This window comes from Bidens hawaiensis, unplaced genomic scaffold (assembly GCF_021521415.1).
Source record: "Bidens hawaiensis isolate Kalapana, Puna unplaced genomic scaffold, B.hawaiensis_p1.1 tig00055416_1, whole genome shotgun sequence".
Lineage (NCBI taxonomy): Eukaryota > Viridiplantae > Streptophyta > Magnoliopsida > Asterales > Asteraceae > Bidens > Bidens hawaiensis.
In genome coordinates this window covers 74,586-88,342 of record NW_027500009.1, presented here as the reverse complement: position 1 = coordinate 88,342, position 13,757 = coordinate 74,586, and the positions used below count along the sequence as shown (strand labels likewise).

Sequence of the window (13,757 nt, the reverse complement as noted above, 5' to 3'; positions counted from 1 at the left end):
TGAATGAAGACACAATGAGGCGTGTTTGGACGTGTCGTAATCAGAATACAGAGAACTGGCCAAAGTTCAAAAGGCTTATTGGTCATTTAACTCATGTTAATTATGAATGTCCACCCAATGATCGTTGAATCCATGATGATTTGGATTCCGAACGTGAAGGTGGGAACACTGGTGGTGGTGGTGAAATGATGGAGATGATGGATAAGATGGTGGAGCAGCTCGTGAAGCTGCTGAATGTAAACGTATGGATAAGGCTATAGCGACTGAGAAGCCTACTAAATGCAGACCCGTAGAGGTTCTGGAGTTGAGATTGTGGAATCCCAACCACGTCTAACTGTTAATGTAAAATCTCAACAAACACCGACGTTTACTACTCCAACGAGTACCTTGGTGGTTACATTATCAACGACGGTTTCGACTGATCCGAGGTTCACATCTATTTCACAAGCTATGCTATCTCCTATGCCTATACCTCAACAAACCATTGCTACTACAAGTCCTATTCAAAGACCTATGCAACGACCAAACTTCTCTTTCATGTCATTCAATCATCCAGAATGTCCAATGCAGCTTGTCAACCCAACATTCTTCAACTTGCTGGTTAATTTATCGGAATCAAACAACGAAGTCCTATATAAGAATTGGATTTGTTGGGCTAACGCTAAAGACCGTGAAGCCACTGTGCATTTTCAACGCGTGGTTCGTGTTTGCCGTGTGTTCGGGATTCATAGTTGTGCGGATTGGAAGACCAAGAGGTACAGAAGACAAATAGCACAAAACGAGGGGGAGTTTGTTAGTACATGTTTTGTTCATCTCAATTTTTGTTTAATGTAATTGGTCACTATTATAAGGTATAAGGGATGTTTTGGTAAATGTGTAAAGTACATTCGTTAGAGTAGCTAATAACGATGAGTCCATTCATGTTTATTTTGGCTCATTCGTTAAACTTGTTAACGATAAAGGACTACGAATGTGTTATTCGTTAGTCTAAAGTATTAGAGTTAACGTTTGATAATGAATGAAGCTCATTCGTTATGGATGGTATAACAAATGAGTTCATCGTCTATATATACTTGTAAGGTGTTCAAGTAATTATTTAGTTATTATTATCTTTTGATTAAGCACTGTTACTCTGCCAAATTGTTCTCTCAACCTACTGTTAACGTAATTAACTCAGTACCTAATCGTATATCATATCAATGACTAGATCTATAAACGTATTTGATGTCGTAGTCAATCAGTTACCTGATTCGCACATATCTACTTCGTGTGTTCATTAAGATACATGCCAGGTTGTGTCATGTCCGTAGATTTTTTATCTATAAATAAAATGTTAAAAAATCTGTTTTTGGGATGTGTTTGTGTGTTGGGGTGTTTTGGTGTGGGGGTGGTTTACTAGTTTATGTTTACGATTTACTTTTCGCATGAACCAACCGAATACGCTTCGGTTCGCCTCCGTAACACTCGTGAGAGATTACTAACTCGTGTTGTTTAGATGTCGTAACGTGCGATGGTGTATTTTTATTTTAAATATGCTAATTTGTTGTGTTTTAATGTTTTTTTTAAATATGTTTTTTGGGGCTTTACTAATTTATGTTTACGATTTAGTTTCAGTACTGTCTTTACCAACCGCATTCACATCGTTTTCTGCCGTATCTTGCTGGTGTTTCTTTCTTTCTTTCTTTCTTTTTTTTTGGTTTTAAATTAATTAATCAAATGTTGTATTTTGTTGTTGATATTTTTTTCTTTGAATACGTTAATTTGTTGTAGTTTGTTGTTGACATATATCTTTCTTGTTTACTTATGGTGTCGTAACCCGATACTGATAGGGTTCACGTTGACTGGCAGAACGCGGGTTTTACTTAGCGAGTATATGTCGTTACAAATATAATTTTTTTAATCACAAGATATACGATTTCTATTACTGCTATGGGCATTTGCTAATTTCATTTTAGGATTCTATCCTCGTTACTGTAACAATCGTAACCAATACTTATCGAATTCGCATTGCTGCTCCATTGCAACGCTACGCTTGTTACCTAGTTATTATTCGCAAGTTATAATACAATAATAATCAAATATTAAAATGTACTTACATGGAAACAATCTGATATAAACTATAATGTACTATTAGGATTATTATTGAATCCTTCTTAATCGTTCGACGTAAAGTTCATTTACAAAATCACATAAACTAGATCGTATGGGTGTTTCGTTAAATGGCTAAAATTTCCTTTTTGTACATTTACATTCATGAACGTTTTGTAAATGTATGTTCATATATGTTTGTTTATGTGTTGGTGTGTGTATATATACATACATAAACATATTTGACCAAGTGCATCATCTTGTGCGATAGAAGTCTGCTGAAGAGGATGCTGATGTGACTGACCTTTACTGTTGTGAAGCAAGTTTTTTATTGTTGGGGTGTGGGTGGGGTGGGGTGGGGTGGGGTGGGGGGGGGGGTTGAGGTTTGTATATTGACATTGATGGGGATTTACTAGTTTATATTTTTGATTTAGCGTTGATACTCTTGTTTTCAACTGAACTAGTGGGGGTTAGCTGCCATAACACGTGATTTGTTGTATTTTGACCTTGTGTTTTTTTCAGTTTTTAAAAAATGTGTTTTTAGTGAGGGATTTACTCATTATTGTGGATACTAACTAAATTTGCATCAATTTGTTGTCGTTACGTGCATGTGTTTTTTTATTTTGTATTAAATATCTTAATTAATTGTTGTATTTTGCTTTGATATATATATATTTTTTGTTTGATATGATAATTTGTTGTAGGTTTTCGCTGACTTGCCCTTTTTTTGTTTTGTTATGGTGCCGAAATCTGATACTAATTGAGTTCGCCTCAACTCGTAACCACAACACGCGGGTTTTACTAAGCAAGTAAACATCATTTTAGATATGTTTTTTTATCATAAGTTTTACGATTGTTAATACTGTTATGGCATTGGCTAATTTCACTTTAGGGTTTATTATTGTTACCTAATAAACGTAACCGATACCGATTTAATTCACGGTACTACTCCATTGCAATGCGATAGGTTTTGTTACCTAGTTATTATTTTCATGTTATATATATAATATAAAACAAAAATTAATCAAATAGTAAAGTGTACTTACATGGAAAAAATATAGTTATAAACTGTTATATACTATTTGGGTTGTTAATGAATCCTTCCTAACCATTCGATGGCCATTTTAAAAATCACATAAACAACATCGTATGGGTGTTTCGCTAAATGAACAGAATTTCGTTTTTGTAAACTTACATTCATGAACGTTCAGTAAATGCATGTTCATATATGTTTGTTTGTGTATGTTTGGTGTGTATGTGTGTGTATATATATATACACACATACATATACATATTTAAGCATGTACATTGGCTTGGCAGAGGAAGTATGCTAATTAAGAGGATGCTAACGTGCAGACGGACTTTTATCGTTGTTGAGCAAGTTTATGGGGGTTAGGTTAGTAAATACAAACCTACAACGGACTTAAGTTTTCACAACTCAAGTTTTTGGAGGTGCTGTTTTACGTTTATTTACGGGTTAAAGTTTCATAATGAATGAAGGTCTAAATAAAATTTTAGAATTAAAAGATTTTTGTAGTTATTAATTTTAAAAAAAGGTTAAGGAATAGTTTGACTACTTATAAATCATTTATTATGCTAATGAGCTATTGGTGAAGTAGTAAGAGAGAAACTTGGTGTTCTATATGACTCAGGTTCAATTTGTATCCTAACATTTTGTTTCAGAAACACCAAAATGATGATGAGAGACTATGAGAGTGTGGTTTTTATTGGTTGGATCCTTAAAATGGACGACTTTTATATCACCGCACTATCATGCATTCGAGTGAGTGTTCACATGTGTTGACCTTAGGTGAGTGTTTTTTTTCCAGATCAAAATACGAGTGTATCATCTAATGATTAAACCAGTAGTTCATTTAAAGGATTCGTTGGCAACTAAAATATAAATAAACCCATACACTCATGTTTTGTTATATGACTAATATTTAATTGAATCAACAACCCCTCGGTAGTTGTTACGAAATAAGCTTTATCGACAAGTGTAATTAAATCAAATTAAGAATAAAGCCATGAAGGGCACATATGTCTTTAAGTAAAACCAAGAAAATTATACGTATAACTAATTCAGCTTACATATAAATCAAAGACTCTTGCCACTTATATTTCTATTTGGACAAAATGCAGGCCAAAACATTCAACTTCTCCCCCTTGATACTGTCGCCTCCGGCGATAAAACTCTCACCAGCTCGCGCAATCTCCTTCCCCGATCCTATCGCCCGTGACATATCCATAGCTATACCAAAAAATCAAGAAGTAACAACTTCGGTTGAAGAAGAAAAAATAGCAGCCTACTGGGACTATCAGTTCTTGTTTGTGTCCCAACGTTCAGAAACAATTAACCCGATCACCTTGCGTGTTATCGAGGGCTCCATACCGTCGGATTTCCCATTAGGAACGTATTATCTAACCGGACCGGGGTTATTTAAGGATGATCACGGATCAACGGTGCACCCTCTAGATGGTCATGGGTACCTTAGAGCATTCACAATTGACGTGGTCAAAGGTGAGGTCAGGTTCATGGCTAGATACATCGAGACCGCGGCTCAAGTGGAGGAGCATAACCGTGAAACGGGTGAGTGGCGGTTCACCCACCGTGGGCCGTTTTCGGTGCTTAAGAATGGGGAGAGGATTGGGAATACTAAAGTGATGAAAAATATTGCTAATACTAGTGTGTTAAGATGGGGTGGAAGGTTGTTTTGCTTGTGGGAAGGTGGAGAGCCTTATGAGATTGATTCTGGATCCTTGGATACTATTGGGAAGTTTGATCTGATCAATGGTGGTGTTGATGAATCATCGACAGCAATGGTGGGTGGTGAAGACATATTAGACCTTGCTGCAAGCATATTGAAGCCAATACTATATGGTAAGAATAGTTATATACTCTACGGCTACTCACACCGTTATCTATTTCCAATTTCCTGCTTTTAAACTACCACAAGAAAATATTAATGTGCACTCATCAGGGCCAGCCTAAAGAAAAGTCGAAGTGAAAGACAAACCCAGGCCCCGTCTCCCGGTCCATAGTTCGTAAAAGAAAATTATATATAATTTATATATAGTTTTTTTTTTTTTAAATGAAATCTTTCAATATGTCTTATTGCCGGTATAAAAAGATTGCCGGTCCATTAAACCAAAAGTCATGGGTCCAATACATAAATGGTGGAACTTTTTTTCATTCTAGTCTGTATAGAGCTTTTAAAAAAAAACCTAATTAATAAAAATGTTAAATTATTTTACACATAATAAAAAAGATGATTCACGCTTTCACGAACCCCTTTCTTAACTGATTTTTGGAAACTTTTTCGTACTAATTTTTTTTTTTTGAACGAAAACAAACAGATCTACCTAGGTATCCCGTACTGGAAACCGGTTTGTACTAATGGAATCAATTAAATGGGTTAATTATTTACACATTTCATGCATCTTTTCAAGTATACTAATTATGCTTTAAAAAATACGTTAATATTTTATTATATACCAAACTCTCAGTCAAATCAAATCCAAATTTAATATTGTCATGGATGCTTATACGCAGGTGTTTTCAAGATGCCACCAAAGCGGCTGTTGTCTCATTATAAGATTGATGCTTCAAGGAATAGACTTCTTATGATGTCATGCAATGCAGAGGATATGCTCCTCCCACGCAGTAATTTCACCTTCTACGGTATGTTTGTGTGTAATTAAATTTCCACTATATATGTATTTTTAAATTCACATAATTGTTAAATAATCGATTTTATACTTTAAAATTATTTTACACATAATATATTATTTAAAAGAAACTCTAGTTAGTGAGTTTAACTGAAATGAATATATATGATAATTAGTGTATTTTTGTTATCTATTGAAGTTTTATGATAAGTTTTCTCTTTCAAATACGTAAATATTTATAAAATTAAGTTTCATTATGATAGACTAGTATTAGATATTCAGCAACTACTGTTTGCTAGAAAACTTGGAATGAAAATTTGATTCAACTTTAGCTAGATTTAGAGTGAAAATTAGATTGTACTTAACCTAAATTAGAAGTGAAAATTGAAATAGTAAACTTGGGGTGAAAATTTGGTTTTATAGTCAAATGAAATTTTGTATGAAAATTGTGTTTATATATACTTGAGCTTCGTTCAGAGAAAATTTGATTTAAATTTGGCAAAATTCAGTGTGAAAATTTCTATTCTTAAGCTAAACTCCAAATTAAAATTGGATTTATGTTTTTAAGCTAAACTAGAAGTAAAAATTTAGTTAAGATATAATTACAGAAATTATCCTTTATGTTTACACAGAATTTCAGTTCTTGTCCTTTTTTTAAAATTAACATAATTTTTATTTTACGTTTTCAAATGTCACACCTTTTGTCCTTTAGTCCTAATCCAATTAGTTTTTCTCATTAACATTGGTCATGTGCCTTACACATGAGGACAAATTAGTATTTTATCTTTTTATTTATAAAATATTTAAATAAATAAAGAAATTAAATAACTTTAATAAATATATAGATATAAATCTATACATCAGAATACCTCTCTCTCTCTCTCTCTCTCAAACACACCCACACATACACCACCACCACCACCACCACCACCAGACCCAACAAGCCACCACCAACCCCACCCGCCACCATTACCAAAACCATCAGACCCACTGGTTCAGTCCTCGCCACCACAATCAAAGATGGATGCTGGAAGGTTGTACAATCACCGCCGCGTCCTCAACTACTGATTTATAACACCCCAAACCCCAAATCATTCGATCCCAGTTATGTTATAACCATTAGCCCTAACAATTATGTTAGATCCCAATTGGATCTAACCTTAGCGACGTTTACGACGGCGGTTAAAAAATCCTAGCAAATGCTATATTTTACCCATCTTGTTGTACAGATGCTTGTAGATCCTATTTCGGAACATAACCACAACAGGTGGTGAACTAGATTTGAGTGTAGATCGTCGGTGGGTTTGATTACTGGAAAAACGAGGTGAAATAAGATGTCGCCGGAAAAACCAAGTACTGAGCTTCAGAGGAGGTCTACCAGTGATTGTATCAATGCATAGTGAAAAACGAGGGCAATAATACCCAAATCTAGGTAGTAATGGTAGTTTCAGATTAAGTGGCCGGTGATGGTTGTACAGATATACTCTCTCCGTCCCATTTTAAATGTCAAGTGACCCAAAACACACAAATTAAGAAATGCTTGATCATTTTATTTTATGAGCTGTAAAATGATAATAATGTCCTTTAAGTTATTATGGCTAAAAACCATTTTTGTAAAATGATACATGTAGTACATGTAATAGTAAGGGCATAATTGGAAATTGAATTTATATGTATAGAAATGACATTTTAATTGGGACAACCAAAAATGAAAAAATAGACATTTAAAATGGGACGGAAGGAGTATGTTATAATTGAAGAAGACAAAAGTTTTTTGGTGTTGGAATTGTATGAGAGAGAGAGGAGAGGGATGTAGAAGATATATATATATATATATATATATATAGAGAGAGAGAGAGAGAGAGTTTATATATATTATTTAATTTTTAAAACTGTTCTTCTAAGAAAATGGTTAAAATGTCTAATTTGCCCTCATGTGCATGGCACATGAGCAAATTTAACGCTAAAAACTAACTGGGTTAATGATAAAGGACAATCGTTGTAACATTTGAAAATATAAAGTACAAATTATGTGACTTTTAAAGATAAATGACAACAATTGAAATTCTGTGTAAACAAAAAGGACAATTTCTGTGATTCTGTCTTTAGTTAATCCTTAGACTAAATATAGAGTAATAAAAATGGTTTATACTTGAGCAAAATTCAGAGTGAATCTCATTTATTCAAAGAAATATATAATAGTGAAAATTGGGTTTATACTTAGAACTAAATTTTGAGAAAATTTGGTATAACTTAAGCTAGATAGAGGGTTAAACTTTTTATTAACCTTAAGTTAAAATTGGAGTAAAATTTTGGGTTTATGTTTAAGCTAACTTTGGATTGAAATTTTAGTTCATGCTTTACCCTTTATAGTTGAGCTAAATTAGTAAATTTGGATTAAAAATTAGGCTTACAACTGAGCTATATTTCGCTTATACTTGAACTAAATTTTGAGTATCTTGGGTTGATACTTGAGCTAGATTTTGGGTGAAAATTTGGTTTACGCTGAGCTAAATTGGTTTGGAAACTAGAATTATCCTTAACCATGACTTCTCGGGTTTATGCTTAAGATAAACTAAGAGTTTAAGTTTGGTTAAATCTCAATTTGGTGTGACAATTTGCTTAAATGGATTTATGCTTGAGCTATATTTGGAGAAATTAGGTTTTACTAGAGCTAAATTCAGAGTAAAACTTTAGTTTAAGTATCGAACTCAGGAATTGTACAACCGATTGTACTAAGTGGTTCAACCGTGATGACTAGTTAACCCTATAATTTCATAAAAATTCAACTCAAAATATAACGCAAAGTACACGACTCCATGATATAGGAGAGACTTCTAGGTTAAATCTGATTGATTTGACAATTTAGGAAATGCCGCTAGGTTTTATATTTTAATATCAGATAAATATGAGCTACTAAAATTCTTTGATCTAAAGTCTAGACAATAAAATTTATCTTGCGCTTAAATCAATACGATGATATAAACTGGTTTTACCAGCAATATTTACAGTTCAAGTTACAATCTATTCATCCAACATATAGGCTAAAACATACCGGCCACTTGCCCGGCATCCGACATCCAGTACGAGCCGGGTTTTAAAAACATTGGTTTAAATGAAAATTTGGTCTAACTTGAGCTATGTTTGGAATAAAAATTAGGATTCCACCTTAGCTAAATTCGTAAAAATTTTGTTTTCACGTGAACTAGCTAGATCTATATAACTTGAGCTAAACTATAAATAAAAATTTGGTCTAACTTAAATGAGCTAAATTTAGAGAAAATTTGGTTTAACTTTTGCTAAATTTGTAAACAAATTTTGGTATCCCTATAATCGGAATGAAAGTTGGGTTTGTGCTTAAGCTAAATTAGAAGGGAATACTTGATTATCTCTTAGTTTGGGCTAAAAATTTGGTTTGTGCTTAAGCTATATTTGGACTGATAATTTATGTGTAATTTTGGTTTATAGTTGAACTAAATTTGGTGTGGTCGTATTAATTATTAAGAATTTAGTGTAGACATTTTTTATAACTAATTATTTAATTAGCGAAGTTGTCACCCAGATTTTCATTTGTATGTCATGCGCGATTAGACAATTAGTTAAAGTTGGGTTACATGACCTTAGTACATGTTTCTAGAGTTAGATTCTCCATTATAGACTTTTATATACTTCATATATTTTTATTTTAATCTACTTAGTTTATATATTTTGCAGAATTTGATCATAATTTCAAGATGTTACAAAAACAAGAATTCACAATCCCTGAACATCTGATGATCCATGATTGGGCTTTTACAGATTCCCATTACATATTGTTTGGGAATAGAATCAAACTTGACATTCCTGGTAATTTTCTTCTACTTATATTCATTTATATATTAAACTAAACACATACAAATGTTTTCTGGATATTTGTCAACAAGAAGCTGTTTGCCATTTGTTAATCTGGTTTTTAATTAAGAAAGAAAATATTAATGCAGGATCAATGACAGCAGTATGCGGATTTACTCCGATGATTACAGCATTGTCAGTGAATCCTAGTAAGTCGACATCTCCTATATATTTACTGCCTCGTTTCCCTCAACATGAACGAGGGAGAGATTGGAAAGTGCCGATTGAAGCTCCTTCTCAGATGTGGGTACTTCATGTCGGGAATGCATTCCAAGAAACCAATCATAATGGGAATACGAAGATTCAAATACAAGCTAGCGGTTGTTCCTATAAGTGGTTCAATTTTCAAAAGATGTTTGGTATGTTTCTTTTAAGATGTATGCATAACTTTTTATGTTATTTATTGACATCCAAAGACCATCTTAAAAATAATCTTTATGATTTCCAATAATGATTTGTTTAACAGGATATGATTGGCAAAGCGGTAAGTTAGACCCGTCAATGATGAATGTTAAAGGAGGAGAACAACTGTTGCCGCATCTCATCCAAGTTTCTATCAACTTGGATGCAAGCGGAAATTGTGAAGACTGTCAAGTGAATCCTCTTAACGATCAATGGAACAAGGCAACTGATTTCCCAGTTATAAATAACGATTTTGGTGGACGAAACAATAAGTACGTTTACGCAGCAACATCTCTAGGTTCTCGTCGAGAGTTGCCACATTTTCCCTTTGATACGGTGGTGAAGTTCAACACCGTGAACAACTCCACCCAAACATGGTCGGTTGGCACTCGAAGGTTCATTGGTGAACCCATTTTCGTCTCTAAGGGGCGTGACGAAGATGATGGATATCTTCTAGTGGTTGAGGTACGCAATAAACTTGTTCGTGAAAATATTACTTAAAACGGAAAACTAAACTAGTGAAAATTATTTGCAGTATGCAGTTACAAAACAGTTGTGTTATCTAGTGATATTGGATGCCAAGAAGGTTGGGGAGACAAATGCAGTTGTGGCAAGATTGGAAGTACCTAAACACTTGAATTTTCCTCTTGGATTCCATGGATTTTGGGCTCCTAGGGATTTTAAAAAGTAGGAAAACATAATGCTAGTGTATATTTATATTTTATTTGTATAATTAAAAGAAATGATGAATAATATTTATACTTCTTAACGATATTGAATGTAGATTGCATTTAAATATCTGTAATTTCATTTTGTGGAACTTGGACACGACGATTCTACATACCAAAACCCATCTAAATCACATAGTTTTGATTAAATATAACGAAAAGATAACTAAACGTCTTAACCTAATCTCCTATTTCATCCTTGGTCATTTGTCATCGTTATTTCATCTCCATCAACCAACACCTAGAATAAATTTTGAAGTCTGTTCAATTTAGTATTAGTATGCCTATTAAGGATAAACGCCGAGAAGGGGAAACATGTAGAATTAAGCAACGATAAACCATCACTATAACATATGAAATCCTCTCCATTATTAAACATTACAGAAAATAGAAGCGGATTCAATAGATTCATAGTAAAAAATCATTGTATTTAGATGTTTTAGTTTGTTATATTTTTAAAATTTTAAAGTTATTACAGTATAATCTTGTTCTTAAATACGGTTCGCTCAACGAATCAGTAAAGCAGCTGCCGGTTGATCCTATTCTGTAAACATTGGTCAACATCGGATATAATTGAAAAAAAAAAGAAAAAACTTAATCCCAACCCGTACAGGCATGTTGAAAGGCATGTAATGTAGATGGTCAAATTAACCAATATGAAAAATATAAAATTAATACGTTTGAACAAATATAAAATATAGGGTACTAAAGAATATCTCAGAACTCATGAAGCCGAATTAAGATACTATGGTAAAGGTGACTAATTATGGGGAGTAAAGATCTCGAAATTAGTACAATTCATCCTCTATTCTATACAAGTCATAGGATATTTATACTAGAAGATAGAAATACTCTAATGCGGATCTCTCTAACGTTATGATAGTGACTTCACCTCCCTTATCGGTGGGGATTTTCTTCATTCCTTTTGTGCCTATGCCACGTTTGTTTTTGTTGGTAATCCCGGATCGTATTCACAAGTTGGTGAAGATAGAATGACCTAAGTTGACAAGTTGGTCAAGTTGGTTTAGTTTCATAATTATAATATGATTATTATGGTGATGTCTTGGTTATCAAGTTAGGGTTAAATTATAAATATAGGGTTTGATTAGAGAGTTTAGATGTGAGATCAATAGAGAATTATTGTAACGAGTTTTTTAGTCAGTTTTATCTTGCATTAATAATATTTTTGATCGATCATGTGCCTTGAAGTGGTATAAGAGCTTAATGTAATCGTGGCCCAAGCTCGAGGTACCTGGGATTGATATCAAGATCCAGCCGCCACATGGACGCCTGTCGCCAGTGTGAAGAGATCTAGGGAATATCGTTTTTGACAAGGAGAGATTTACAGAGTGAGATCTAGGGTCAACCGATCAGAGACGGATTTGTAACATCTCGGATTTTTCGTATTTGAATTTATTTACGTTTAACCACACTCGGAATGTAATTTGGATCTTTCAAATTATTTAATATCATATTTATTAGTATTTAACTTGTTTTAACATATATTTTATATTCTAAACAATGCTTACAGCATTTAAAATAACTCAAATGGCTAAAAAACGTATTTACGAAACTACGGGGACTAAAATTGACAATTTTTGAAACTTGTTGAAAAATCTTCCACACCGCGGCACACGGGGAGACGACCCCTATGTTGGCCGCGTGACGCCAAAAGGCCCTTTTCTGCAGCTAGTTGCTTTTATTTCGTTTTTAATGCAAAATCGGGTTATTTTCGACCTAAATCGTGTGTATTGTAACAACCCGGGTTTTTCAATTATTATATTAATATCTAGTACCCGGCCTATTTTCGTTTTCAGGTATGTTTTAATCAACAACACATCGTATTTATCGAATTTATATTATTTTATTATTATTGTTTATTATATTTAATTGATTTATCAAAATAACTTTAGTGTATATACATTTTTCATGTCACACCCTCAAAATCCACTAACGGAGTTTTACCGTCAGAGGGTGTGAACTGGCAGGATCGGAATCATTAGTTATAACCAAACCAAAGAAAAACGTTTAAATGAAAGTAAGTGCGGAAGCGTAAAACCTTAATTCAAAAGTTGCGTCACGCAGGACGACTTAAAACCAAATGTAACTGTTAAAATTAAGTTTGCAGAATAAAAGTGTTTTCATTAATGCATGCTCCTAAACCGCGCGCCCGCCTCGGCTACCTGAGAATAACATACTAAAAGTGTCAACACAAGGTTGGTGAGTTCACAAGTAAAATAAGATAAATCGTTTAGCGTTTTGCGTAACCTCGTTACGACGTTTAAATGTTGCGTAACCCCGTTACGACGTTTGAGTGTGTAACCACGTTACAGCGTTTGAGTGTGTAACCACGTTACAGCGTTTAAGTGTGTAACCACGTTACAGCGTTTAAGTGTTTTGCATTACCAGATAGTGTTATGTCAAATTATATATCGATAGGTAGCTAATCTATACAACAAGTATCGCTAAGTGGTTCGCGACCGAAGCTGACTGTTTATCAAGTGCCCGTCACCAGGTCCTCCAGACCATGGTAAGTGTTAGCCAAAATTTACACCCACTCAACCTCCAGTTGAGCTTAGCGTCGGGTGGGGTTTGTCAAACCCAGTAGTACTACCCAAAAGTGACTCGCTATTCCAAATATTAACCGGTCCGATGTGTGGGACTTCAAATGTTACGTATGCCGCTTAGCCTTTACAAGTGATATATAATTTATAACAAAATCTTTCATATGCGTTTATCTCCGAAAATATGTTTATCGGAGTATGTTATCTCCCCCAAGTGAAAAACGTTTGAAAACAGTTTAAGAGTGGGGTAAGTGAACTCACGGTTTGCGAAGAATATCCGATCTAGATCACCGAGTGATGCGCGTCGTAGAAAACTCTCTAGCGTTCTAAAATAACAAAGAGATTTTCTAAGTATCGGAATGTTTAACGAGTCTCTAGACTCGGCACATAATACCTATGCACGTAACATGTTTCG

The 13,757-nt window shown here is 33.9% G+C and overlaps 1 protein-coding gene across 1 annotated transcript; it reads left to right on the top strand.

The window, feature by feature from the left end:
• The first annotated feature begins 4,224 nt into the window (after window positions 1-4,224).
• On the top strand, window positions 4,225-10,857 carry LOC143601089 (carotenoid cleavage dioxygenase 7, chloroplastic-like). The gene is made up of 6 exons (XM_077078588.1): window positions 4,225-4,969; window positions 5,642-5,770; window positions 9,472-9,603; window positions 9,738-10,007; window positions 10,115-10,515; window positions 10,586-10,857. The coding sequence occupies exons 1-6, from the start codon at window positions 4,225-4,227 to the stop codon at window positions 10,739-10,741; spliced, it is 1,833 nt and encodes a 610-aa protein (XP_076934703.1). The 3' UTR covers window positions 10,742-10,857.
• The last annotated feature ends 2,900 nt before the right edge of the window (window positions 10,858-13,757 follow it).

What these genes read in the sequence shown, in the direction of transcription:
- LOC143601089 (XM_077078588.1), top strand. Translation starts at nt 4,225, where the DNA reads ATGCAGGCCAAAACATTCAACTTCTCCCCCTTGATACTGTCGCCTCCG. An exon ending in AATCAAACTTGACATTCCTG is followed by an intron (nt 9,604 to 9,737) that starts GTAATTTTCTTC and finishes ATATTAATGCAG; the next exon opens with GATCAATGACAGCAGTATGC. An exon ending in GATATCTTCTAGTGGTTGAG is followed by an intron (nt 10,516 to 10,585) that starts GTACGCAATAAA and finishes AATTATTTGCAG; the next exon opens with TATGCAGTTACAAAACAGTT.